Source organism: Muntiacus reevesi, chromosome 4, assembly GCF_963930625.1.
Source record: "Muntiacus reevesi chromosome 4, mMunRee1.1, whole genome shotgun sequence".
Classification (NCBI taxonomy): Eukaryota; Metazoa; Chordata; class Mammalia; order Artiodactyla; family Cervidae; genus Muntiacus; species Muntiacus reevesi.
Window position 1 is genome coordinate 2691057 of NC_089252.1, and position 25339 is coordinate 2716395.

The following is a 25339-nucleotide window of genomic DNA, read 5'->3' on the forward strand; positions in this document are numbered from 1 at the left end:
AGGGAGTGGAGCCAGGCGCTCAGCGGAGCCTGGGGGAGAACTGAGAGGCCAGAGCAGCCCGTCCTGGAGGGCGGGGGAGCATGCTCCTGAGGGTCGAGGCGGGGTCGGTCCTGGGAACAGTCAATGTCACAGTCACAGTCAAGGTCATGGTCACGCCAGAGCTGAGCGCCCAGCAGCTCCTGCTCCATAAACTGCAGGGCCCAGCAGGGCCGTGAGCAAACCCGGCTCAGGGCTAAGTAAAGAGAGAGACGCTGGTCAGGGGCGTCGGGAGGAACAGGGGAGAAACTGACCCCGGCCTGCTGGCGGCAGGTGGGGGAGGGGAGGGGCGGGATGCCAAGGACCCACAGGCCAGGTGGTCACAGCGAGACCCTGGGCTGGAGCCTTCCCGGGGCATGTGACACGGGTGAGTTGCTCCAAACAGTCATCACTGCCCCGATGTCACCGTCCTCGTCTGTGGGGTGGGGGGTGGGGGTGGGGGGGTGTGGGCGGGGGGTCTCTGTGCCCCAGAAACCACCTTCCAACTTACTAGGTCCTCAGCTTCTCAAAGACATTCGTGATTTTAATACCACCACCCCCAAAAGTGCACTTCCCTAAGTTTCCTGGAGTGGGTTTACCCATTAGATGGAGGTGTGATTTTTTAAAGATGTTTTCTTGCAATTTCCTGTAGAATCTGAACAGTAACTGAGAAAAGATTATAAATGCCTGTTGGGGTCCGGCCAGATCCGAGCCACTCATGTTGTGCACCAGAGCTCTGCTCCAGAATTACTGTCTAAATAAGAACTCTGCCCCTTCGATGAAAGCTGTTATGAATTGACAAATTAACACTGCAGTTGTCCTTACCCAAAATGCTGCAGATCCACAGATTTTAGCTTCTCCCTGGGCTCCTTGCGTCCCGGGAGAAGCAACTTCCAGGACACAAATGCCCTTCTCTGTGCCTCACAAATAACCATATTCAGGGACACAAAGGCCAACTGTTGTAAAAATATTAGTATTCAGATGAGCTTGTGTTTCGTTAATGCATTTAACCATGTACAATATAGCGATTGTTTCCCGTTCACATTTGCATTAATTTATATTAGCTACAGAATCTAAAGCACAGCAAGAAAAGCAGACCCTTTCTGTTGCAACCTATAAATTAGCGCTGAGTCCCTGTAAAAATGTACAGCCTGGTGCTGGCCACAGCATTCTGCAGGGTGCTTTCTCAGGACGGTGCGAGGCAGTGAGGGACCTGATACATGATAAATTTGAGTGCTTTCGTGTGGTTCATTTAATCAGTGCCATAAATAATGTGCCACATTTTAAGTGGTGGATTTGTAAGGCTTGTAGCATGGCTGGTATAAGGCACACCCTCTAAGGAGCAGGCAAAAGACCCCAGGACCCTGGGGCCTGACTGTTTGCCTGGTACTTGGTCTCCGACAGACATTTATGATGTCTGTACTCCGCTTTGGGAGCATAGGTCAATATATTGACTGCAGGATGAATGTCACCCATGGGACAGTCTCTTGACCCCTCTGATTTTGTTAAAGAAGTGTGCAACCATTCAGTTTTTGTTATTAATTTGTGGAAGTAGATGTTGTAGATGTAAAGCCTCCCCTGAATACGTGTGATGAAAGGAGAGGCCCTCCATGCAACCAGCATCCAGACTGGATGAGCCTTCCTGACGCCCCCGACAGGACCTTGTCGCTGCCTTGGCTCAGCCCCTCTTACCTGTGTCGCCCGCACCTGAGCTCAGGCTGAGTCTTCCTCTCCCTTGACGTCTGGTCCTGCCCGCACCCTGTTCCTTGACTGTCTCTGGGCAATTTCTGGAAAAAAAAAAATCCCTTCACCTCAACCCCTGAAGCCCTGCACAGGCTGGCTGGCCTGTCTCTTGAAGCATCCTCCCCTCAGCCCCTCCTCCCAACAGCTCCTCTCCCCGCCCCCCTCCACCGCATCCTGCCCCACCATCACCCCTCCCGGCCCCCACTGGCCAGCCCCGTCTCCCTCAGGTCGCACACCTGCCCCCCGGGGCTCCAAGCCTCCTTGCTCCCAGGTGAACACGCCAAGCTCCTTCCCAAGGACTGTCTTCCGGGCGTCCTTCTCTGCAGAAGCACATTGCCCCCCACCTCCAGCCCCCGAGCAGCCCACATTCTCACACTGCCCCTCAGTAGGTCGTCCTGACGAGATCGGGCGCGTTCAGGGTGGTATGACCGTAGACAGTAGGTCGTCCTGACACCCGTGTCCCACTTCCTTTGCTGGCATCACTCGTGTCTATGTCCTATGGCAGCCACAGCGAACGACCGCAAACAGGGACTTAACACAGCAGGGAAATCTTCTCTCCCGGCTCTGGAGGCCAGAAACCTGCACCCAGATGCTTTCCCTGGCGTCTCTGGGGAAGGTCTGCCCTGGGTCTCCCACCTCCCTGTGTCCTGGAGACCCTGTGTTGTGGATACATCAGGCCACGGTCTGCTTCCACACCACGTGGCCTCATCTCCATATGTCTGCATCCAGATGCCCTCTACTCACAGGGACACCGGTCAATGGGTCAGGGCCCACCCTACTCTAGTGTGACCCCATCTTGACCTGATAACATCTGCGAAGACCTAAGGTCCAGAGAAGTTCACATCCAGGGGTGCTGGGGCTAGGGTGTGGACACACCATCTAGAGGACAGTATCCAACTCGTGTTGTTCATTTTCATCTCTGTTCATGAGACAAGGACCACATTTTTGTTGAGCTAGTGCAGGACATCACGTTTGCTAGGTACTCAGTAAGGCTGGGTGGATGGATGGATGGGTCAATGAGTAGATGGATGGATGGATGGATAAGTGGATGCGTTGGGGGTGGATGCTGTTGGTAAATGTCAGTGAATAGGTTGCTGGGCAGTTAGATGGATGGATGCTGTTACAGGAAAGTGTGAGTATACCCACATTTTTTGTCAATGCGTCATAAACTTTGGAGAGGAAACAAACCCCAGGCTGTTCAATTATACCCACCTTTGTAATTGAGGGCAAGATGAGGGCCTGCCATGGTTGAGAGAAATGCTGTGTATTTTTGTGTAAAGGTAAGGGAGAGTGGTGTGCAACATGAGACCCCCCTTCCCACTCAAGTTCTCTGATCGTCACGGCTTACAGAGAAGCCCAACAAAAACATCCTGAATGAGTGGCTCTCTCCTGCAAGAGGCTTCTTGTGGACTCCGGGAAGTAAAGAATTCTAAACACCCCGTTTCTTTAAGGCATGAATTGGAAAAGATGTGGGAGTTTCCATTTTTACTGAGAACACTAAAGATACTTTTTGCCAAATACATGCTCCCAACACCCTTGACTTGGGCACCAGTGGCCGCTTAGATGATAAATGTGCCGTCAAGGTGCCAAGAACCCTGGAGCCTCCCAGGGCAGGAGTGGCAGCACCCAGGGGCGATGTTGAGCACGGCCATGTCTGCTCCGGGAGGCCAGGTGCCCAGTCCGGAGCCCCTTAGACGATCCCCAGGGCCCCTAAGATGCAGAGCCACCACCGAGAGAGAGGCTCGGGCCGGGCGGGTCCTTCCCAGGGCAGTCAGGGGCTACACAGAGCTGCATGGCGCCCACACCCTCGGTGGATTTTGTAGGAGACGGCCAGTTCGCCAGCCGGGAAGAAAGGGGCATTGTCCACGGTCCGCTCTGCACAGCCGCATTCACATCTCGCTGTTGTTTGCAGGAGCGGCAGATGTGGTCCCGAACAATGGGGCCCCCTCGCAGGACACGGCGGTGACAGACTCCAAGCGCACAGCGGACCCGAAGAATGCCTGGCCCGAGGCCAGCCCAGCTGACCCGGGGGGCCGCCCCCACCTGGTCCGCCTCTTTTCCCGAGATGCCCCGGGCCGGGAAGACAACACCTTCAAAGACCGGCCCTCGGAATCAGACGAGCTCCAGACCATCCAAGAAGACAGCGCGGCCGCTCCCGGGGCGGTGGACGCGATGGCGGCCCAGAAGAGACCCTCCCAGAGATCCAAGTACCTGGCCTCAGCGAGCACCATGGACCACGCCAGGCACGGCTTCCTCCCCAGACACAGAGACACGGGCATCCTCGACTCCCTTGGCCGCTTCTTTGGCACGGACAGGGGTGCGCCCAAGCGGGGCTCAGGCAAGGTGAGCTCCGAGGAGTAGAGGCGCACGACACGGGCGTCCCCAGAGGAGTGAGTAGGGCGGGAAGGGGACCCACGGGTGGACTCAGCCCTAAGAGGAGGCGCAGCGTCTTGCTGGAGATGCTTACGAGCCCCTCGGTCGAGGCTTTTGAAGTTCCCACCCTCCTCCCCCCACTCACCAGGGATGCAGTCGGAACGTGGTTCGGGGTGGAGAACATTCTGAGTTCGCATCTCTGGGGTGGCATGGGTGTGGGCGCAGCAGAAAGGGCGCCCTGTGCTGGGGTCTCCTGTGTCTCGTGCCTGGGGCTTGAGTGCTGGTTCCGCTTCTGTTCCCGCGCCCCCGGGGTCAACATTGGGCTGAGCTGGTTTGTTCTCGCACTCAGTGCCGCCAGCTTCGTGTTGCTTTGTAACAATACTGCGATTGAGGACTTTGGGACAGATTTAAATTTGCCTTGAGCAGAAGTTGTCTTTTGTCTGAGTCGCAGAGGGGAATAAATGAAGTGTGTCTGTGAATCAAAACTGTATGATTTTGTTACTCTGTTCGTTTGAATATAGAATTTGTGCTTTAATTATTTAAATGTTCTGTAGATAAAAATGTATTACAAGAGAAAATTGCTCCTTATTGTGGTCTGGGTTGCAGCAGTAGCTACTGGACTTGATGGTGAATAGATCTTTTATGGTTGACATTTCATTGAAGAGCTAATCCCCAAGTGACAATCGCATAGCAAATACACGGTATGCGTGGCACCTGATTTTAGAGTGTTGGATAGCTGGGGGATTTTGGAAAGAGTGAGGCTTTCCATAAAAGCCCCTGGTTTACTGGGTGTGCTCACAAAACTCCTAAGATGCCCTTTGCTTCTGGCTGTGTCCTGTGCTTATCCTGAAAGGCCCAGGGAGGCAAGAGGCTTCTGAGCCGAGTGTGGGCAGAGGCCCTGGACGTCCTCAACACTGGGGCCCTGGGAGTGCGGGAATTTCTCAGATTTGCTTTAGTCTCTAGCTACAGTTCTTAAAATGACTGACGATCCTGAGGTTGTTGAAGATAAAACAGATGTCAGCTGTGCCTGTATGGTGTCATGGTGTGTTGAGGTTTTCAGGCACCTGCTTGGAGCTGAGATCTGTCACGTGGCTTTCTAGTGAATAACTCAGTGTACCTTCCGGGCTTCTAGGTTATTTCCTGATGGTTTCCTTCTGCGTCCTGTACTTTGGGGCAGTCTTACCTCCCCCAGAAATGTGGGTGAGCTGATCCGTTTCTAATGCTAGTTTCAATCCAAGACGCTATCAAACCACACCGGATCCTGACTGCCTAACCCAGTCTTGCTATTATGCAAAGCACCCCACATGCATGCAGTGTCACCAGTTTCGAAACTTTAAACTATTCTGCTTAACCCAAAGGAAAAATACAGCTGCAGGAGAGTAAAGAGCTGGAGAGCATCTATTATGAAACAAGGTTCATTTCAGTGCAACAGGTTAAGCTAAAATCAGACTGTGAAAGCATTTATGTCAATTGTTGTGACCTTATCTCAAAATGACTATATTAGACATACATGTTTTTCTTCCTTTGTGTAAAAGTTCGACATTGATTGCATGAAGTCTCATATTCCTCAACATTTTCAAAGAAAAGATGCCTCAGAAGTAGACATCCATGTCGCAAACTAGCCTTGCTAGATTATCAAGGATCTAGATTAAAACATTTCACAGGATTTAAAAACTAAAAACAATGCTGAAATAACTGATATAGTACTTTATACTATTGATACTTTAAAGTATCACTTCTGTTCACCCCTGGGTCTTGAATAAAGAAGATTTTTAAGTGAACAGCTTTGCCCTTTGATGCCAATGAAATCCATTAGAATTTGAATGTAAAATCATATCCATGGTTGCTTATTACAAACACTGGCTAGGATACATTCCTGTCAAGTACCTTTGCTGAAAATATGCAGTGGGCCTTCCTGGAAATAGGCAGTGGGGCTTCCTGGACATACTTTTTAGCTCACCTGTTTTCCTGTGAATGCTTCTGTTCACTTTTAAACACTGGAGGTGTGAGCATAATACACTCTATACCCACTGACACGCCTGCAATGCCTAGAAGCCTGTGGTTTTTATTGGTGTGGGTTTGTTTCTTGATTTTGACTTTATTTTTGCTTTGCTCTGTTGATAAACCAGGAGAGCCCTCGTTTTCTTAGATGCTAGAAAGGTCTTTTGGACTGAAGCATGTGAAGCCGAATGGAGCTCTTGGCTTCTGGGAAAGGGGCTGTCTGTCGCTTGTCTCCCTCCTCCGAGGACACGTGGGGGCCCCGGGGTGAGCAGCGCCCCCAGTCCTGGGAATGCACCAACACACCCACCCTTTGTGTGGCCGGGAGTTGGCATTCAGGGAAAACACACACAAATTCCTTGAGGAGGCATATTCTTTTGAGAGCCTTAAATGAAGAGTGCATTCATGGAGACCATGCGCCTTTGTTGCGGGAGGAAAGAAAGACAGAGTTGTTGCCTTTAAGGAGCAGTTTTCCAAGTCCCTGGGCCACGGGGCCCTGTGAGGGCCAGCACTTCACCCTCAGGCTTCACCCCAAAATCACAACCCCTTAGCTTGGACAATAACCGAGGTGGCCGCAATGACCTGGGCTGCCCCCTAGAGGGACTCGAGGAGAAGGTCTATGTCGCCTTCCTCCAGCGAGCCCGCCCTCCTGCAGGCCTTGTAAAGCTGGCTTCGGTCCTGGCGGCTATACCTGTTTCCCGCTGCTGACTTCGTAGTCAGAGCTGCGTCCATGCACCGTGGGTCTCAGCACCCATGGCTGTCCGTGTCCAGCCTCCCCTCCCTGCCTCTGGTCTTGACTGTTGGGGGTGAGAACCTTTGCTGCCATTTAGGGCCCTGGGGACAAGCAGTCTTGAAAATTAGTCACAGTGTTCTGTTTCCTGCCTTTTCCCTTCATTCACATTTTAGTTGTACGGTAACTGCTAACTCCTCATTGTTAACATGGTACCCTAATGCTGGAGATGTCTTCTGTAGCCCCCGGCGAGGGTGACATTTGAGGGTGACATGAAGGACACAGCAGGAAGGGTCTGCGTAAGGTGCCCCACTCCGTGTGAGTCTGGCCCCGGGCTGGGGGCCAGTAGAGCTGCACTCACTCACCTCTGCTGGGAGTGAGTCCGCTCACATCACACGAACCGTGAATCTCAGTGTCAGTTTACCTGGCACCCACCCAGCCACTCAGCACATCGGTTTGCCGAGAGATTTGGCCGGAGACCTTTCTAGAGAAAAACCTCTTTATGCTGGGGTACTTGTTTCCGCACTCAAAGAAACACTTGCTGAGATTCACTACAGGAATTCCTTCTGAAGTATTCATGTCACTCTTCTGATCAATTATGGATCAGTTATTGATTGGCTCCCAGTGCTTCACCGTGTCCTCCTGCGGCCTCCACACCCTCAGCGCTCCGCTGTCTCTAACCAGAGGAGAGGTCAGTCAGAATGTGACACCCTGTGTGAGTGGCGATGTGCTGGTCCTCCGAGCAAAACGTTTGTAAATTGTGTTGATGTATTTAATGCTGATTGCCTTCTGCTGTCTGTATTCCGATTTGATTTTGTGATGACCTTTTGCTTTTTATATATCTCTCCCTTTTTATGCATTTATTAAACATTTTAACAGACTAATTCATTGCACGTGAGTTTTTTAAGTTGTCTTTTTTAATGTCCCTCCCTTACTAAGCATGTGTGACTGGTACTTCCGAGGCTTCCTGACACAGCACCCGAGCAACAGGTGAGTCTGGGGCCTGTGCACCCCCTCTGCACTCAGCTTTCAAGCATCAGCTTTACACATAGCTTTCTGTTCTCTGATCCTCCATTCTGCCTGATGTTGTTAGTGTTTCTTGAAAACACCAACCTGAACATGTGGGGGAGTGTCTCTACCCTCCTGTGTGCCTGGGACATGGAACCCTCAACAGCATTTATTGAGTGAGTGAGCACAGAAAAACGGCCTCCAGCTGGACTCCCCGGAGGGTGCAGACCAGGCAGTCAGAGCAACACTGGAGAATCTGAGGTCGGAGTGTGAGGCAGACAGTGAGTGAGTGAGGCGGAGGGCAAGCTGGGAGTCTTGGTAAGCCAGAAATAAACATGTATGCTGTGCTAGGGTGCTTCAGTCGTGTCTGACTCGTTTTGCGACCCCATGAACTGTAGCCCGCCAGTCTCCTCTGTCTGTGGAATTCTTCAGACACAAATACTAGAGTGGGTTGCCATTTCCTCCTCCAGGGGATCTTCCTGATCCAGGGATCGAACCTGAGTCTCCTACATTGCAGGCAGATTTTTTACTGAAATGAGACACCAGGGAAGCCCCACAAATAAGCATAAAGGCATGGAATTAATTTTTATTTGTCTTCCATTCATCTGTACCCATACCCTGCCACCAGACCCTCTTCTTAACTCGTCTCCTGTTAAACTCACTTCCACTTTCTGGTGTTGATTTCCATCATCGATTTTCCTTTTGGCAAAAGGAACGGCCAGTTCTTATTGGTTGACAGAGAGCTTCGCTTCACATCTGAGGGACTATCTCATCATTAGGAAGAAAACACACCCTCAGTCTCTCGTGCGAATCACTAAGGTACGGAACTAGAGAAGCCTCTTGTCACACTCTGGTTAATAGGTTATCTTTGAGTTTTTCCATCATGGACGTCAGCACACTTGAAGTGCCCAGAAATCATCCTGCTTCATTAAAAGCAGTAAAAGGCGGGGGAGGGGTGACACGTGATGCCTTCCTGCCTCTTCCCCTCCTACCCAGGCCTGCACCCCCACTTCTTCCGTGGAAATAACCTCCCCTTGACCCTGAGTGTATCTGGACAAGAGGCAGAGAACCCTCCTCGGCTATCATCGTCCCTCCTGCTGCTGCAGGAGGGGCCGGTCACTGGGGGGGTCACCCAGGGGACCGCCCTGTCTCAGAGCCTCGGGCCAGTCCCAGGCTCTGTGACCAAAACCCAGGAGTCCAGGCATGGCAGTGCGGGGGCTCACCACAGCCCCCAGAGCTGCCCGAAAGTGCTGCAGAGACAGCATGGTCATGGAGAAGGGACGCGGTCTGAAACAGAGGACCAAGAAGTTCCCTTTGTCTGTGGACCGGGTGCCAGCATGGACTTGTCCACGGGCCGTTCTGGAGGGTCTCACCCTCGGTGGGGGCAGCCACGCCGCAGAGAGGCAGAGAGCCCTCCCGCTCACCTGCCAAGGCGCGCTTCTAAACAGACACCTGGTGTCTCGCTCATTAAGCACCCAGTGCCCAGTACTGCTTGCTAGCACAGAGCATGCCTCTCGCCTGTGCAGAAAACTGAACACGAGGTACCCAGCCAAGCACAGGCTCACCACGAATTTGCCTCTGGAAATTCTACTCTGTTCACTTTGCAATGATATTTCTAGAACACCATTTCTAGAACCTGTGTCACAACTACCGCTTATTTCCATGCATAACCAGCTATTCACGTCATTTTTAAAAATCCATTTCATCTGTCGTCAGTATAAGACATCTCTTGACATCTATTACACTGACTTCATCTCTTGACCTCTGTAAGGCATCCGCTGTCTCTCTCTTTTTCTCTCTCTCTCTCTCTCTCACCATTTTGCCATCGCCATCAGAGGCCCTTCCTGCAGGCCCTGTTCTTAGTCCTATCACATCCCTCAAAGCTGCTCGATTTGGCAACTGTCTCATAGGTAACAGAATAGGAAAAATGCACTCAGAGCAAATACCATTGAGGAAGATTTATAATAAAGTTTACATTGAGTCATAACTCACGAAGGACTATTAAGTTCCTATTAATATTAGGCTCCTAAATGTCACCAACAGCAGAGAAGAATATGCAAGTGGTCTGCCGGAGGGACACTCTGTTGCCCTTACGATGACCTCTGTTTACTCCGGAGCAAACCGAGAGGGTCCAGCGTGACAGTCACGGTGACCCCCACAGAGCGGAAAAGACGTGTCAGTCCCGGGCAGAGGCTAACACACTCACTCTGAAAGGAAAAGAATAATAAAGTAAAACTCAGCGGCATGTCAAATCCGTTCCTCTGCGGACTTGGAAAGGCCCTTCCAGCTCTTGGCCTGGAGCTGTCTTGGAAATCCCATGAGTCTGGTGCCAGCGGCCTGTTTAAGAGGTGGCCACAAACCTAGCTACAGAGTAGGTGCTAGGGCAGAACGCTCCCCTGACCTCCCTCTCCTCCGGTCTGTCTGTGGTCCTGTCCTGTCGGTCCTCGGGGGCCGCCCCCTGCTGTCTTCTCGCTCCGCGTGCCCCCTGACACGCAGCCCCCGGCTGGCCCGCCTCCCATCCTCTCACCAGGCCGCGTCCTCCCATCCTCACCCCCGCCAGCCCTCTTCCCCGCCCGGGTCCGCCCCGCGGTCAGGAGCACGCCGCCGGAGGACGTGGGGCCCGGCCCCGGGCCCGCGCGGACTCAGGCGCCACTCTGTCCCTCTGGCAGGTCCCGTGGCTCAGGCAGAGCAAGAGCCCCCCGGGCCCCCAGGCCCGCAGCCCGCCCGGGCTGTGCAACATGTACCAGGTAAGACGGCTCCTCCCCGCCCGCGGCCACACGGCCGGCTGGCTGCCGCCCCGGAGCCTCCGAGAGGCACGCGGGTCTCACCCGCGGGGCGGCTCCTGGGGACGCGGCAAAGGAACACGTGGAGACCGAGAGGCGGGGCCTCGCGAGGGAGGCGGGGCCTCGATTCTGGGTGGGCGCCCTGCATGGCCGCGGGCGCGTGAGGGCGGGGAGACGCCCGCGGCAGGCCTGGCCCAGCCTGGGGCGGCCTGTGACTGTGGCCCATCTGCTCAAAGAACCAGCGCCTAACAGACTCTGCGTGCGCAGCAAATGCCAGGTGGATGAGCCCTTCCAGGCACGAGCCCAGTGAGCATCCTTGGGGGGAGGAGGAGCCTGTGGTCGGTCCTCCGTCTCAGCCGATCCTCAGAGCGCAAGATGGGGGGCACAGGGACCTTGGGGTGACCCCGGGGAGGCGCGGGGTGCCATCTGGCTCAGACCCGCTCCCGGGGGTCCCACCCACTGCCAGCCTGCAGGTCCCAGCAGGCACCATGTCCAGTCCCGGCGCCGGGCTCTCCACCCTGGGATGACACAGGAGGAGGACGCCTGGTGCTGGAACAGGATGCGGGGTGGGGGCTCAGGGACCCTCTACAAATGCACAGGGGAGGGGCAGGAGTGGGGCGGAGGCAGGTGGGAGGGGCGCCCACTGCTGAGACCCCAGAGTCAGAAGACAGGTTGTCACCCCGTGTGATGGTGGGGCCACAGGACCCCAGACCCGGCAAGCCCCAGAGGAGGAGCAGGTGTGCCTGACAGACAGTTCCAGAAAGCCGGTCCAGGAAGGCGGGCAGGGTGGCCACGGAGGCCCAGGACAGGAGGCTCAGAGGCACTGGGACCCTGGGCAGACACTGGGCTACAGGCTATGTGGGAGTCACTGTTGTCAAGCCCCCGGGGGGTGAATGGAACCTCCACTCCAGGCTACAGGGGATTGGAGGGGTGCTGCCCCCAGAGTAAGGGGAACCGTGTTTCAGGCGTGGTCGCCATGCTCCCTGCACAGAGAGCCCCCTCAATGGCTCCTCAAAGCAGCACCCCTGCCCCCAGGAAAGCAGTTTGGGCCCAGCCCCCTGGAGGCACATGTTATCTGCAGCCCTTGGGCCTCAGCTGGTTCAGACTCGGCCAGGAGGAAGCCAAGGCTGGCCCCAAACTCCTTTCTGGGGCGAGGGCATGGGGGCTGAGGTACACAGTCACCCTGCGGCAGGGATGTGGGGGCAGACAGGGACCCCCTTGCACCCTGAGCCCTGAAGCCACCTGGAGCACTGCCCTCGCCTCCACCGGTCACATCACCATCAGCAAGCAGACACACTCCGCCAACAGGCAGAGACTTTGCCAGAAATCCCAGACCCAGCACAGAGCCTGGGGAGCGAGAGGCCAGGGCTTCGGTGTTCAGGGGATAAATAGAAACTTTCAGCAGCGTTTGGCTTTTCTCTTTTGGTGGAACAAAGGCAGCAGGCCCGCGCTCCACATCGTCTTGCTAGATGCACTTGGCCCATGTGTACAAGCTGGACAGAAATGCATGCTCCCTCACCTGCAGGGGGCGCCATCCCAAGGCGCTGCAGACACAGCCCCGGGGCCGAGAGTTGGGGCCTCCAGTGACAGGCCTCTGCCTTTGCCGTGTCTTCACTTTGTCTCCCCCCGCACATCAAATTCTTCATTATTTCAAGAAAGAGGTTAGATCAAATTTTTAAAAACCCAAAGGTTTACTGACTTTTCTTTATTCCCTTAAAAAACATTAATGTAGTAATTACTTTCTTGACTTAAAAAAGAAAGAGGCTATGTTTATTTGAGAGAAAACAGCACCAGCCAGGGGAAAGGGCCAAAGCGCCCAGTGGCACTAAATGGTTTTCAGATACAAGAAAGGGCCATGAAATAAAGCTTGGAGGAGACAGGGCTGCCCATTGCGGCCACGCTGGGAACCGTGGTGCCAGGCCCAGCAACTCAGCACCGAAACGTTCCTCATCCTCCCCCTGAGGCTCAGAAACTCAGCTGGTGAGCGATGCCAGGCTGATGGCCTGCAGCCAGACCTTCCGGAACATTCCACCTTCTGTCTGTCTCTGCACAAACTCTGCAGGAAGGGTGAGAAACCCCCACTCACTGTTTGTCAAGAAACAAGCAGGCTCAGCGCCTTGGAGGCCCTTCCAGAACGGGGCTCCCACGAGGAACCCTTCGATTCCAGGAGACGCATCGCTTCTCTATTTTCCACCCCAGCCTGACTCGAGGGCTGACCTGAAGGTGGCAGGGAGCCCAAGTCCACACAGGAGCTGACCCAAGATGAGTCGGAAAAGCACAGGCTCCAAAGACAAACGAGGAGCAGGTGTACATACAGCACAGAAGACGGCTCCGTGGAGGACACGGGGCCTCCTCCTCCCGGCCCCCCATCGGGTCTCCTGGCCCCGCATGCTGGGCCTCCAAAAGGCGCATCACCCATAGGTCGTTTGGACTAAGGAGGCGGAAGGGCTCCTGGAGCGGGCAGCAGGGAGCCATGCCTGGCCCCGGCCCTGTCCCGCCCGCACCTGCACGTCCAGGCAGAGCCAGCCACGCCCCGCTCCCACGCCCGGCAACTGCTCTTACCGGCTTCCTTAAGCCCCCGCCTGCCCCTCACAGCCCCTGGGGAGCTGGTCCTTACGAACCTGCAGAGGCCACTGTGGGGCCACCCACCTGAGGAGTGGAGGAGCATCCAGAGGCCTGTCCAGAGCCGCCCTCCCCACTCTGAACTTGCACCAACCGTCCCAGGGACTGGGGCTTGTGAAGTCAGACTCCTGGCGCCTGGAAAAGCACAGAGTGTGCATGGAAGCTGAGGGTCTGCTCTCACCCTCCACCTGCGAGTGTCTGCTCTGAGCCTCCCTCCCCAGCCACTGGCAGCGAAGTCAGAAACAGCCGTCTGTCCTGCCGACGCCCCGGGACCCCAGGCTGATGGAGGGAAACGGGGGCACCGCCCTGGTGCCGGTAAACCGGGAGCATCATGGGTGCAGCAGGCCCCCTCCCCAGGGGCCCCACGAGCCCTCCCCACAGCCCAGCTCTGGCTGCAGCCCCTGAGCTGCCCTCGGGCCTCAGCATCTCAACGGGAGAGTCAGAGTCGGGGACTGTGAGCGTCTTTGTGGGGGCCGACCCACGGCCATTTCCTCCCGTCTCAGGGCCCTACAGCCCCCTCCAGCCCTGAGGCAGGTGCTCGGGGGCGACTCCGCGTGCCTGAGGCTTATACGACCTTGTTCTGTTCAGGGGACAGACCTCAGTCTGTCAGCCCCCAGCCCCAGGCATTGTGCTCACATGGAAAGCCTTCCAGACACTTCCCTTGTACTCAGTCTCCAGGTTTTCTGAAGCGATTTCTTCCTCATTTTCAAGGAAATGGCTCAGACCAGAGTTGGGTGGTTTTGACAGGCGCTGACGGTCTGGCCGTGGGGACCCAGAGCAGGTCGAGCTCCCTGGGGGCCATGCTGACTTGGGGCAGGCCATCTGACTGTCCTGGGGCTGGCCCTTTCAAGGGCTCGGGCCGGGGTCGTGCCTGGGGTCTAGTCCGCGCTCCCCACCCTGAGGGGCCGCCTCCCAGCACAGCTGCCCAGGGGACCATGGCCTTCAGTTTCAGGAAAGCATGTTGCAACTTGGCTTTTCCTCCCAAAATAAGCCTTCCAGACTGTGCATCCATCACACTGCCCGCTGTCGTTCTGCGTAAGGAGACGATTGAGTTCTAAGCCAAGGAAAGGTGTCCTGGGAGGCTGTTTGGTTTACGCCGCTACCAAAGCATTAGCTGGATCTTTACGCTAGGAAGTCATGTGCGTACTATAGACACACACTGAGGTCTTCCAAAAGGGGAGCAAAGAGAAAAGTTGGAGCAGTTAACGCCAACTTCCAGCCCTGCCTCCCGTGGACAGGAGACAAGGATGCTTGCGCGCCCACATTCAGGAGCGTCGTTGTCAGCACCAGCCCGCCTCCATGTTTGAGAAGCAGCGCTGAGCCCCTCCTCTGGGGACCGTGAGCTCCCCAGCACTGCCCGAGATGGGAATGAGATCTGGCTCCCGGCACAGTGAGGATCGCCCAGGCATGGCAGAGGGACCCTCCTGGAGGCTGCTGGCAGGAAGGCCCTGGGCAGCTACATATCAAGCAGTATGAGATGGCGGAGCTGCAGATAGAAATCGCAGTCATGGGCAACACCCTCATGGACCTGATAGCAGCTCCCAGCTCCGGCCGGGACCCCCCACATGGCCACCTCCTCCACCTCCCGGTCCACTCCCCGGGGTAAGGCCAGGCTGGAAGGCCTCCACCTAAGGTTAAGCCCCTGTCAGAAGCCAGGCAGCCACTGCGTGTTCACAGAGCCAGTGGACACGTAGACTGTGACGTGTGACACTGACTTCCCTCCAGGGTGACCTCACACCCACAGCCTGGAGATTTTGTTCCGTCCTTACCCAGAGGCCTCTAGTCCAGTCCTTGCATGGCCATCAACGGAGGCAAAGAATTGGTCCAGAAGAGGCTGGGGGCTTTGATTCCCTCGTTTCAGGGAAACATCGCAGAGGGAAACAGGCTGATGTGCCCCCCTCCCCTCACCCGCTGCCTTCAGTTTCAGGACTTGCTGAGAGTAGAAACTCTCCAGCTTGGAAGCCAGGCCCTCCAATCTCGGCCCAAGCAACAACTCCCAGAAAGACAGGCCACCTGCCGGCCTCCCCACTCTCTAATGGCCAAGAAGAAACTGTCATGAGAACAGGCAGCAGGCCACCTAAAATCTCCACCTAAACCCAAGTGCTGCCTGTGCTCCTCCTGCAACTGAGAAAAGCCCACTGCTGACATGGCACGGCTTTCTCTAAGGCCAGAGAGTCCACTGCTTTAATTAAACTCCATCGAGTTGATGATTCAGGAGCAAACATATTCTTAAACTTGCCGAGGGTGAAAACGCAGGGGCAGACTGCATGGATCATTCAGACTGACAAGAATTCTCTCCCCAGATTGCACAATCGAAATGCAGCAACCTTGCCAGAAAGCATCTAACGCCTCCCCTGAGGCATACCGGGGGGCTGGTTGACCAGAAGTGGAGCAATCACTTCCTCTAAAAAACTTACATAAACAAGATCGGCCTCGTTGTCCAGGGGTTTCTGGGAATGGCCGGAGCATCGCCGGGTCAGGGTGTTGGAGCAAAAACACGCCGTGGTCATTGGGGCCAGCTCTGAAAGGGGGCGCATTGCAGCTCCGACATTTTCCAGCAGATGTGTTATCTCTTCTGCAGGCTGTGACCTGCAGTTCACATGCTCTCGGAGATAATATTTAACCGGCAGCTAGCTCAAAGCCAGATGCCACAGGGGCACGTATCTGCCACAACCCTGCCTTCCAAAGACGGGCCGAGAGACGGGACAGCCGCGGATTAGAGTCTTTCAGCACAAGATGTTCACAAAGCTGCTTTTTCGGAAAGTCCTTGAGGAGGACTTCCTTAAGTCCTCCACTCCCTTCAGTCACCAGAACAAGATTTCTGGGGGAGTTTTATAAACCACCCAGAGAAGTGTGAGGCAAGAGGAAAAGGGCAGGAAAAGAAAAGTCGTTCCACCGTGACTACATTTCCTGGTTTTCAAATATAAAGACGACAATGTGGAAGGAGCATTTTTAGTTTTCTTAACACTTTCCCAAGAAGCAACTCTCTTCCTGATCCCAAGTCTCACTCTGCTGTTCTCCTTATCGTCGGCAGTTCAGGAAGACACCCGCACTGTTGGAGCATGTGGTTCCGAACTGGTAAAAGAGACGAGCCGCTGAATCTGGGCTTCCTAGGGTGCCGTAAAGCCTCAGGTTTTTATTTTGGAAAAATCAAAATGCAAATTGCAGTTTGAAAAAAGCGAAAGGCAAATTCCTTCACTCTCTAGACCACTGGTGGAACCATCTACCTTATGTATCTTTATGTTTCCTTATGTATCCTTAGTGCCGCTCTGTGGATGCAAGTGGAATTCTACCAGATTCAACCTGTAAATTAAAACACCAAGCTGTGTGTTTGTTGGACGGCTGCTTCGTTGGATGCTTTTCACCACTTCACACAGCCCCTTCAAGTAGCCATGTCCACATTTGTAAAATAAGGTGGACACAACCACGCGTCCACCCTGTAAAACACGGTGGGACCACTTTCCTTGCTCCTTTTTTATATCGGCTCTGTCTGGGGACACAGAGAGAAGTGTGCATTCCTAGAATTCACAGGATCGGCTTGACTAAGGAAGTGCCAGAAAGAAAACAGTCCTGCTTTTAGCCACTGGACAACCATCTGGACACATCTGAGGCTGATCCACAGAGAGGTCACGTCGGGCTGCATCCTTCTGACACAGCGCCTCGACCTGTCCCTGAGTGAGGCGGGCTGCAGGACGCGGGCCTGGGTCACCTCAAGGTCCCCGTCACAGGGATAGGTGCTTGCTGACGGGCAGACCCGGGGCGCCTCGGAGGCACCCATCCCAACAGTCCCGCAGATGGTGGGTGAGGCAGCCTGGCATGGGGGCACCTGCACGTGACCTCCATGAAAGTGCCCGATTTCACGTTGTGCAAAGGGCAGCAGTTTTCAAGCAGCAGCCGCACACAGGGCCCACGATGCAGAAAAGATGGAGCGGGTGTCACCGCCGCGCGCCACCGGACGCTTTGTGACTGAAGGGCCGAGCTCCCCACCGCCAGCGCGCAGGGAAAGAAAGGACAAGCGCAGGAACCGAAGTGCCTCTCACTACCGCCTGTGGCCTGAGGGGAGCCGGTGCGCACTTGTGAGGGTCAAACCCGTGCTCCCCTCGCAGCACACCGCGGGTCGGAGCCTTGGCTCTACAGTAGCAGGCGGAGAGCGGGGCCTCTGAAGGCTCATCTCTCCTGTGTGACCACTCCAAGCCGTGAGTCTGCATCTGGGCGGTCCTCAGACGCCTGTGCGCCTGGCGTTTATCACTGCTCTCCTGGCCCCTCCTCGGCACCCAGCCAGTGTCACCCATCCGGAAAAGAGAGGCCAGCAAACTCAAGCCTGGGCAGAGAGAGGGGAGGGAGCCAGGCTCTAGGGTCCAATTGTCCTCAGGACTGACTGGTTTGACTGCGTCTAGGGTGCAGAGCTCAAGCAGGGTGGACGCAGAGGGGAGAGGTGTCCCAGACCCAAGATTCACTCATATTTCCGCCACTGGCATTCTAATGGTGGATCCAGGCTGTTACTGCTGTTCAGTCGCTCAGTCGTGTCTAGTTCCCTGTGACCCCATGGACTGCAGCACGCCAGGCTTCCCTGTCCTTCACCATCTCCTGGAATTTGTTCAAACTCATGTACACTGAGTTGGTAATGCCATCCAACCATCTCATCCTCTGTCGTCCCCTTCTCCTCCTGCCCTCAATCTTTCCCAGCATCAGAGTCTTTTCTAGTGAGTCAGCTCTTTGCATCAGGTGGCCAAAATATTGGAGCTTCAGCTTCAGCATCAGTCCTTCCAATGAGTGTTCAGGGTTAATTTCTTTCAGAATTGACTGGTTTGGTCTCCTTGATGTCCAAGGGACTCTCAAGAGTCTTCTTCAGCAACACAATTTAAAAGAATCAATTCTTCAGGAAAGATTTTAAATTCTTCTTGCAGACAAGAACTGAATCAAGCTCTAGGACTCTGTTTTCCCATGAGCACAAACCCCAGACACAGTGAGTGTTCATTTTTTCAAGCTGCAGCATTTTCTTCTGAGGGAACAATTCTATCCCTTCGTCTCTAATCAAATCCAAATGCAAATGATGATGCAGACAAATGCCTCAACCCTATTTTCATAAAATAGCCATCAGAGTCGAGGGGAGAATCTTTACTCAATCTGATGACCATTGATCTTCACTGTGTCAGGTGAAAACTAATCTCCTGTTATTACTTGCAAGTTTGAGCAAATTGGAAAATAGTGAAAAATTCTTCATGGTGTCTGGAGATGGGACTGGCAAGCCAAGTGCACGCGCTCCCCCTACTGGTGAAGCACACATCATCACAAGTTGGGGGGGAATAAACCATAATTTTTCAAACAGGCTAATGGAAAAAGCAGTTTATGTTAAACATTAATGACCGGTTGTCCTTTATCCCATGGCTTTCCTTCCATAGTATTTAGATTTTTAGCATAATATCATTTTATTTGCCAACCAAGAAGTTTGTTGTTGTTTTGTTAATTGTTACGTCAAGAAAGAGTAACATGTCAGTGGCATGTAACCCTGGGTGTGCTGTGATCACTGCCAAGGTCCTGCATGACTCACATTGTCCTGTGTACAGAAGGCCAGGGCTGCCTGTGGTTCGTCAGCGTGTGAACAAAGCACAGCCCTGGGTGGTAGGATTTCTTCTACAAACTTCTCTACTTTATTAGAAATCCCTGTGTAATAAGTGCTATTTTTCTGAACAACTGAAGCTTTCATTTTTTAAAAGCAGGACTAATTTTCTAATTTCGTTTCCCAAATATTCAGCTCCGTGTACTTTGGAGAGAATGTGTTGACATCCTAACCTCACATGTAGACTAGCGTGGTGTGGGGTGGGGTCCCCACCTCTGGCCCTTTTTCCTTTTCTGATCTCTCAGGGTCGGGGGTGACTGCCGCTTGCCCCTCCCCACCTCCTCCACCCTGGCCCGGCTCTTATTTTACGGCAGGATCGCCCTTCAAGTTCCTCCTTTGCCCTTCCGTCGCCGGCAAAGTGGGCGAACTACTTGGAGCAGGATCAGTTCAGTTCAATTCAGTCGCTCAGTCGTGTCCGACAGTTTTCAAGCCCTTCGACTGCAGCTCGCCAGGCCTCCCTGTCTATCATCGACTCCCAGAGTTTACTCAAACTCATGTCCATTGAGTCGGTGGTGCCATCCAACCATCTCATCCTCTGTCATCCCCTTCTCCTCCCGCCTTCCATCTTTCCCAGCATCAGGGTCTTTCCCAGTGAGTCGGCTCCTCGCACCAGGAAGCAGGACAACTGTGGACAAAGAGACGCCAGTTCTGGCAAATAACTGAAAGTGTGAGTGGTTCTGGCTTTTCTCTGCTTTCTGAGCAGAGCGGAGGAGCGTTCACCCATCGGGGAGTGACTAACCCATCCTGAGTCAGGAGCCGAGTCCAGGGGTCTCCCGAGGGGGATACGTGTGCGCCACAAGCTCAGAGGCAGAGGCTGGGGTCCCCAGGGTGGGGGCAGAGGTGGGGGCAGGGGACCGGCTGAGGCTGCGGGGCGTCAGCAGCCAGGCCGTGCCCCCGCGTCCCTGCGGGGCTGTAAGGCTGCGGAGCCCCCTGGGCGCCCGGACGGCCCCGTAGTCTTGCCTACTCTCTGGCCTCCCCTCCCCTCCTCTCGCAGGACAGAAACAGACCCCCTTGTTTACCGTGAGGCATAAGGAAAGCAGTACCCACTCCCCGCAAATTGTGAAATCTAACAAGCCAAACCATGCTGCCTTCAAAGCACGCCTCCAGTACCGCCAGGGGCTCCTGCCTGCCTGGGTGATGAGGGCCGGCCCTGCCCTGACTGCGCACTGACCGCCGATGGCACAGACTGACTGCCGGTGGCCTGGCCGGAGCCTACCCACCCAGCACCCCCGGGCTGGACGTGAACCCCTTTCCCCAGCACAGGCGGGCCTTCAGTGCAGCCTCAGGGTCTCGGCCGACCGGCTCACGCAGAGTCAGCGATGCTCTTCAGGCCATGGGGGAAGGAGGCTGGGCCGCACCCCCAGAGCCGCCGGCACCACAAGGGCCGCACCCGGGCAGGCTGGAAACAACCGCGTGTCAGTCAGGGGGCGATGAGTGAACAGAACACGGTTTACACGGGCCCCGGGGATGGCATCTGAGCAGGAAGGAAGTTCGGACGCAAGGCACGGTGTGGCAGAAAGGAGCCAGTCCCCACAGGACAAGCACTGCGTGACCCCACTGGTCAGGGGTCCCTGGCGCGGTCAGTCACAGGGTCATAGGGTGGGGCTTTCCGGGAGGCCAGGACCGGTGATGGGACCCGGTGTCTGCTGGGTGCAGCATTGGTTTGGGAAGATGGGAAAGGGCTGGAGCTGGATGCTGTGATGGATACACAACATCGCAAATGTACTTAATGCCACCAAAATGTGCAATTAAAAATGACAAAATGGTAGGTTTCATGTTAGGTCAGTTCAATACAGTCGCTCAGTCGTGTCCAACTCTTTGCGACCCCATGAACGGCAACACGCCAGGTCTCCCTGTCCATCACTATCTCCCAGAGTTTACTCAAACTCATGTCCATCAAGTCGGTGATGCCATCCAGCCATCTCATCCTCTGTCGTCCCCTTCTCTTCCTGCCCTCAATCTTTCCCAGCATCAGGGTCTTTTCCAATGAGTCAGCTCTTCGCATGAGGTGGCCAAAGTATTGCAGTTTCAGCTTCAGCATCAGTCCTTCCAATGAACACCCAGGACTGATCTCCTTTAGAATGGACTGGTTGGACCTCCCTGCAGTCCAAGGGACGCTCAAGAGTCTTCTCCAACACCACAGTTCAAAAGCATCAATTCTTGGGCACTCGGCTTCCTTTATAGGCCAACTCTCACATCCATACCTGACCACTGGAAAAACCATAGCCTTGACTAACCGGACCTTTGTTGACAAAGTAATGTCTCTGCTTTTTAATATGCTGTCTAGGTTGGTCATAACTTTCCTTCCAAGGAGTAAGAGTCTTTTAATTTCATGGCTGCAGTCACCATCTGCAGTGATTTTGGAGCCCCCAAAATAAAGTCGGCCACTGTTTCCACTGTCTCCCCATCTATTTGCCATGAAGTGATGGGACCAGATGCCATGATCTTAGTTTTCTGAATGTTGAGCTTTAAGCCAATTTTTTTACTCTCCTCTTTCACCTTCATCAAGAGGCTCTTTAGTTCCTCTCCACTTTCTGCTATAAGGATGGTGTCATCTGCATATCTGAGGTTATTGATATTTCTCCCAGCAATCTTGATTCCAGCCTGTGCTTCCTCCAGCCCAGCGTATCTCATGATGTACTCTGCATATAAGTTAAATAAGCAAGGTGACAATATACAGCCTTGACGTATTCCTTTCCCTATTTGGAACCAGTGTGTTGTTCCATGTCCAGTTCTAACTGTTGCTTCCTGACCTGCATACAGATTTCTCAGGAGGCAGGTCAGGTGGTCTGGTATTCCCATCTCTTTCAGAATTTTCCACAGTTTATTGTAATCCACACAGTCAAAGGCTTTGGCATAGTCAATAAAGCAGAAATAGATGTTTTCTGGAGCTCTCTTGCTTTTTCAATGATCCAACGGATGTTGGCAATTTGATCTCTGGTTCATGTTAAGTATGTTTTACCAAAATTTTTTTTAAAATGTAAAGGTGACTCAGACACTGCAGGCCCCTCCCCGCCTCTGCGTGAGGGTGTCATTGCCAGCAACCAGGCGAGTTCTTAGTGCTTCTTCCTGTGCTCACCACAGAATCTTCTAGTGATGCGTAAACAGGGTCAGGACCAGCGCCAGGGTCTCAGCAAACAAACACCGGATACAGAAACCCCTCTGGAGAACTGGTTTGCTTCCCTCAGCTGCTGCTCTGACGGGTTCAGGTCAGCTCAGTTCAGTCACATCTGACTCTTTGCGATCCCATGGACCGCAGCACGCCAGGCCTCCCTGCCCACCACAAACTCCCGGAGTTTACTCAAACTCGTGTCCATTGAGTCAGTGATGCCATCCACACATCTCATCCTCTGCCGTCCCCTTCTCCTCCTGTCCTCAATCTTTCCCAGCATCAGGGTATTTTCCAAGGGGTCAGTTCTTCGCATCAGGTGGCCAAATTATTGGAGTTTCAGCTTCGGCATCAGGCCTTCCAATGAATATTCAGGACAGATTTCTTTTAGGATGGATTGGTTTGATGTCCTTGCAGTCCAAGGGGCTCTCAAGAGTCTTCTCCAACACCACAGTGCGAAAGCATCAATTCTTCAGCACTCAGCTCTCTTTATAGTCCAACTCTCACGTCCATATATGACCACTGGAAAAGCCATAGCTTTGACTAGATGGACCTTTGTCGCAAAATAATGTCTCTGCTTTTTAATATGCTGCTTAGGTTGGTCATAACTTTTCTTCCAAGGAGCAAGCGTCTTTTAATTTCATGGCTGCAGTCACCATCCATAGTGATTTTGGAGCCCAAGAAAATAGTCTCTCACTGTTTCCATTGTTTCCGCATCTGTTTTCCATGAAGTGATGGGAACACACACAGTGAGACTAGCTTGTTTATGGTGTGCAGGTCTGTGAATTCTCAGACGCACATGGCTGCCACCACCATAGGGATGCATCACCCCCAAACCTCCCTTCCAGTTCTCACCACACTTCCCTCCCCATCCCTGACCCCGGCCAACCCCTGCTGTCCTCACCCTCCCCGTAGTGCAGTCTTTTGAAGCCTGTCATGTGTGTGTGAGATCGTACAGTATGCAGGCTTTTTGGAATGCCTTCTTTCACCGAGCACAATGCCTTGGAGATGCCTCTGAGTTGTCAAGTGTATCAAAATCTGCTCCTTCTTACCGCTGCGCAGTATTGCTTCGCATGGACATACTACAGTCTATCACCTCACTCAGTGAGGAACATCTGGGTCATTTACAGAGTTAGTGATTATGAATTGAGCTGCTATAAACATTATTGGGCAAGTTTTGTGTGATTGTAAGTTTTAAGATTTAAATTACTTCCATCAAAAGAGCAGAGACAATACATTAATTATAAAAATGACTTCCAAAACCATGTAACTTTTCTTTTATCATTCAAAGCAGGAAGTGGGATTGCTGAGTCATATGGTAAGTGCATGGTTAACTTTATAAGAAACTCAAATTGTGCTACAGAGTGAGGATACCATTTTGCATTCCCACCAGCAATGCATGTGAAGTCCAGTTGCTTTGCATCCTAGCCAACACTTAGTATTGTCAGTATTCTTTACTTCAACCATTCTAATAAGGGGGATAGTGGTGTCTTTAGATGGTTTTGATTTACATCTTACTAATGGCTGATGATGTTGGGCATCTCTTCTTGTGCTCGCTTGCCTTCTGCTCATCCTTTGCAATGAAGTGTTTAGTCAAGCATTTTGTCCAATTTCTAAACCTGGTTGTTTGTTCTTTTCTACCACTGATTTTTTAGAGTTCTTTACATATTGCGGTTTCAAGTCCCACATCATATATGTGATTACAAACATTTTCTCAGTCTGTAGCTTCTTTTCATTCTCTTAAAAGTAACCTTTGCAAAAGTTGTAAATATTGATCAGGTCCAGTTTATCAATTTTGTTCCTTTTATGGATCATGTTTACAGTGTAAGGTCTGTAAACTTATTGACTACCTTCATATCATGGAGGTTTTCTTCTCCAGTGCACTCATTATAAAAATCACCAAGGTAGATGCTCTGTCTCTTTCAGCATTAGAAGCTGGTGTGTGTGGGTCAGGCGTGAAACATTGTTATTGTCCACACAGCACTTCATTAACTACAACACAGCAGAAATACTTTTAATAATATCAAATCTGCGTGATACTACTTAACATTTATTTAAAACCTTTTTGTAAAGTTTAAGAAACTTTCTTAGTTTAATCACAGAATGGGCCAATCGAAATACACAATGTTTCTGTGACAAAAATTCCAACACATCCTGCAGAAAAGTGGTGTATAAACACCAAAGTAAGCCTGCATTCATTAGCTCAGTTGTGTCCAACTCTCTGCGACAGCATGGACTAAAGCCCACCAGGCTCCTCTGTCCATGGAATTCTCCAGGCAAGAATACTGGAGTGGACTGCCATTTCTTACCCCAAAATAAGCGTTAGTTGTGCAAAATTCTGAGCTGTTTTCATTATTTTGGACCATTAAGGTGCTACCTAATAAATAACTTCACTTGCCAGATACACTGGATATTTAGACACAAAGATATTTTTGTGTCTAAACACAAAAGATATTTTTCTTGAAGTGAGTAACTTAAGGAAGATCTCCGGGAGGAGGGCACAGCAACCCACCCCAGTATTCTTGCCTGGAGAATCTCATGGACAGAGGAGCCTGGCGGGCTACAGTCCATGGGGTCACAAAGAGTCGAACAAGACTGAAGCAACTCAGCACATGTGCACAAATAGCTTAAACAGTTTCCTAGCTCATCTGTTTTCTTTTTTAATTCTTGGTTTCACATTCTTCTTCACTGGAGAAGAATGTGTAGGATTGGCCAGCAGTGACGGAATCTGATTGGCCCTGGGTGACAGACAACACAAGGGAGAACCAGATTACTTGCCTTCTGGCAGCATCCACAGAGAGGATAAGTTAGAGTCAGGAGGGCGGGGGTGTTTCAGCAGTTCCTGAAATGCTCCAGCTCCCCTTGTGGCCGACGTCTTCAATTCAAATGCCCACTGCATCAGCCTCCACCCACGCCATCATGCCCATGTGCTTGAGTGCTGAGTTGCTCAGTCATGTCCAGCTCTTTGCGACCCCATGGACCGTAGCCTGTCAGGCTCTTCTGTCCATGGGACTCCCCAGGCAAGGATACTGGAGTGGGTTGCCATTTCCTTCTCCAGGGGAACTTCCCAACCCAGGGATCAAACCTGAGTCCCTTACATCTTCTGCACTGGCAGGCAGGTTCTTTACCACGAGCGCCGCCTGGCAGAACACAACTCCCTGGGTTTCCTGCACGGGGAACCTGAACACCATGAAGCTCCCGGCCCCATGGGTGGAGGGAGGCTCAGCTCGTGACCCCCAGGCCTGGCTCCACCCTCTGAGGGAGGCTGTGACTGAGCTGCACAGGAAACAGGTCACTTGCTGAGCCTGCCCGGGGAAACTGAGAACTGCAGCCTGCAG

General features: G+C 53.1%; 1 protein-coding gene across 4 annotated transcripts in view; it reads left to right on the forward strand.

Annotated features, from left to right (window-relative positions):
- Positions 1-25339, forward strand: part of MBP (myelin basic protein) — a 103521-nt gene that overhangs the window by 66181 nt on the left and 12001 nt on the right. For 2 of the 4 annotated variants that reach the window (XM_065932275.1, XM_065932274.1), the window contains exons 4-5: positions 3671-4101; positions 10537-10614. In XM_065932275.1, coding sequence (XP_065788347.1) covers positions 3671-4101; positions 10537-10614 — 509 coding nt within the window. The remainder of the gene's footprint in view (positions 1-3670; positions 4102-10536; positions 10615-25339) is intronic. The other 2 variants (XM_065932276.1, XM_065932277.1) reach the window with 1 other exon arrangement.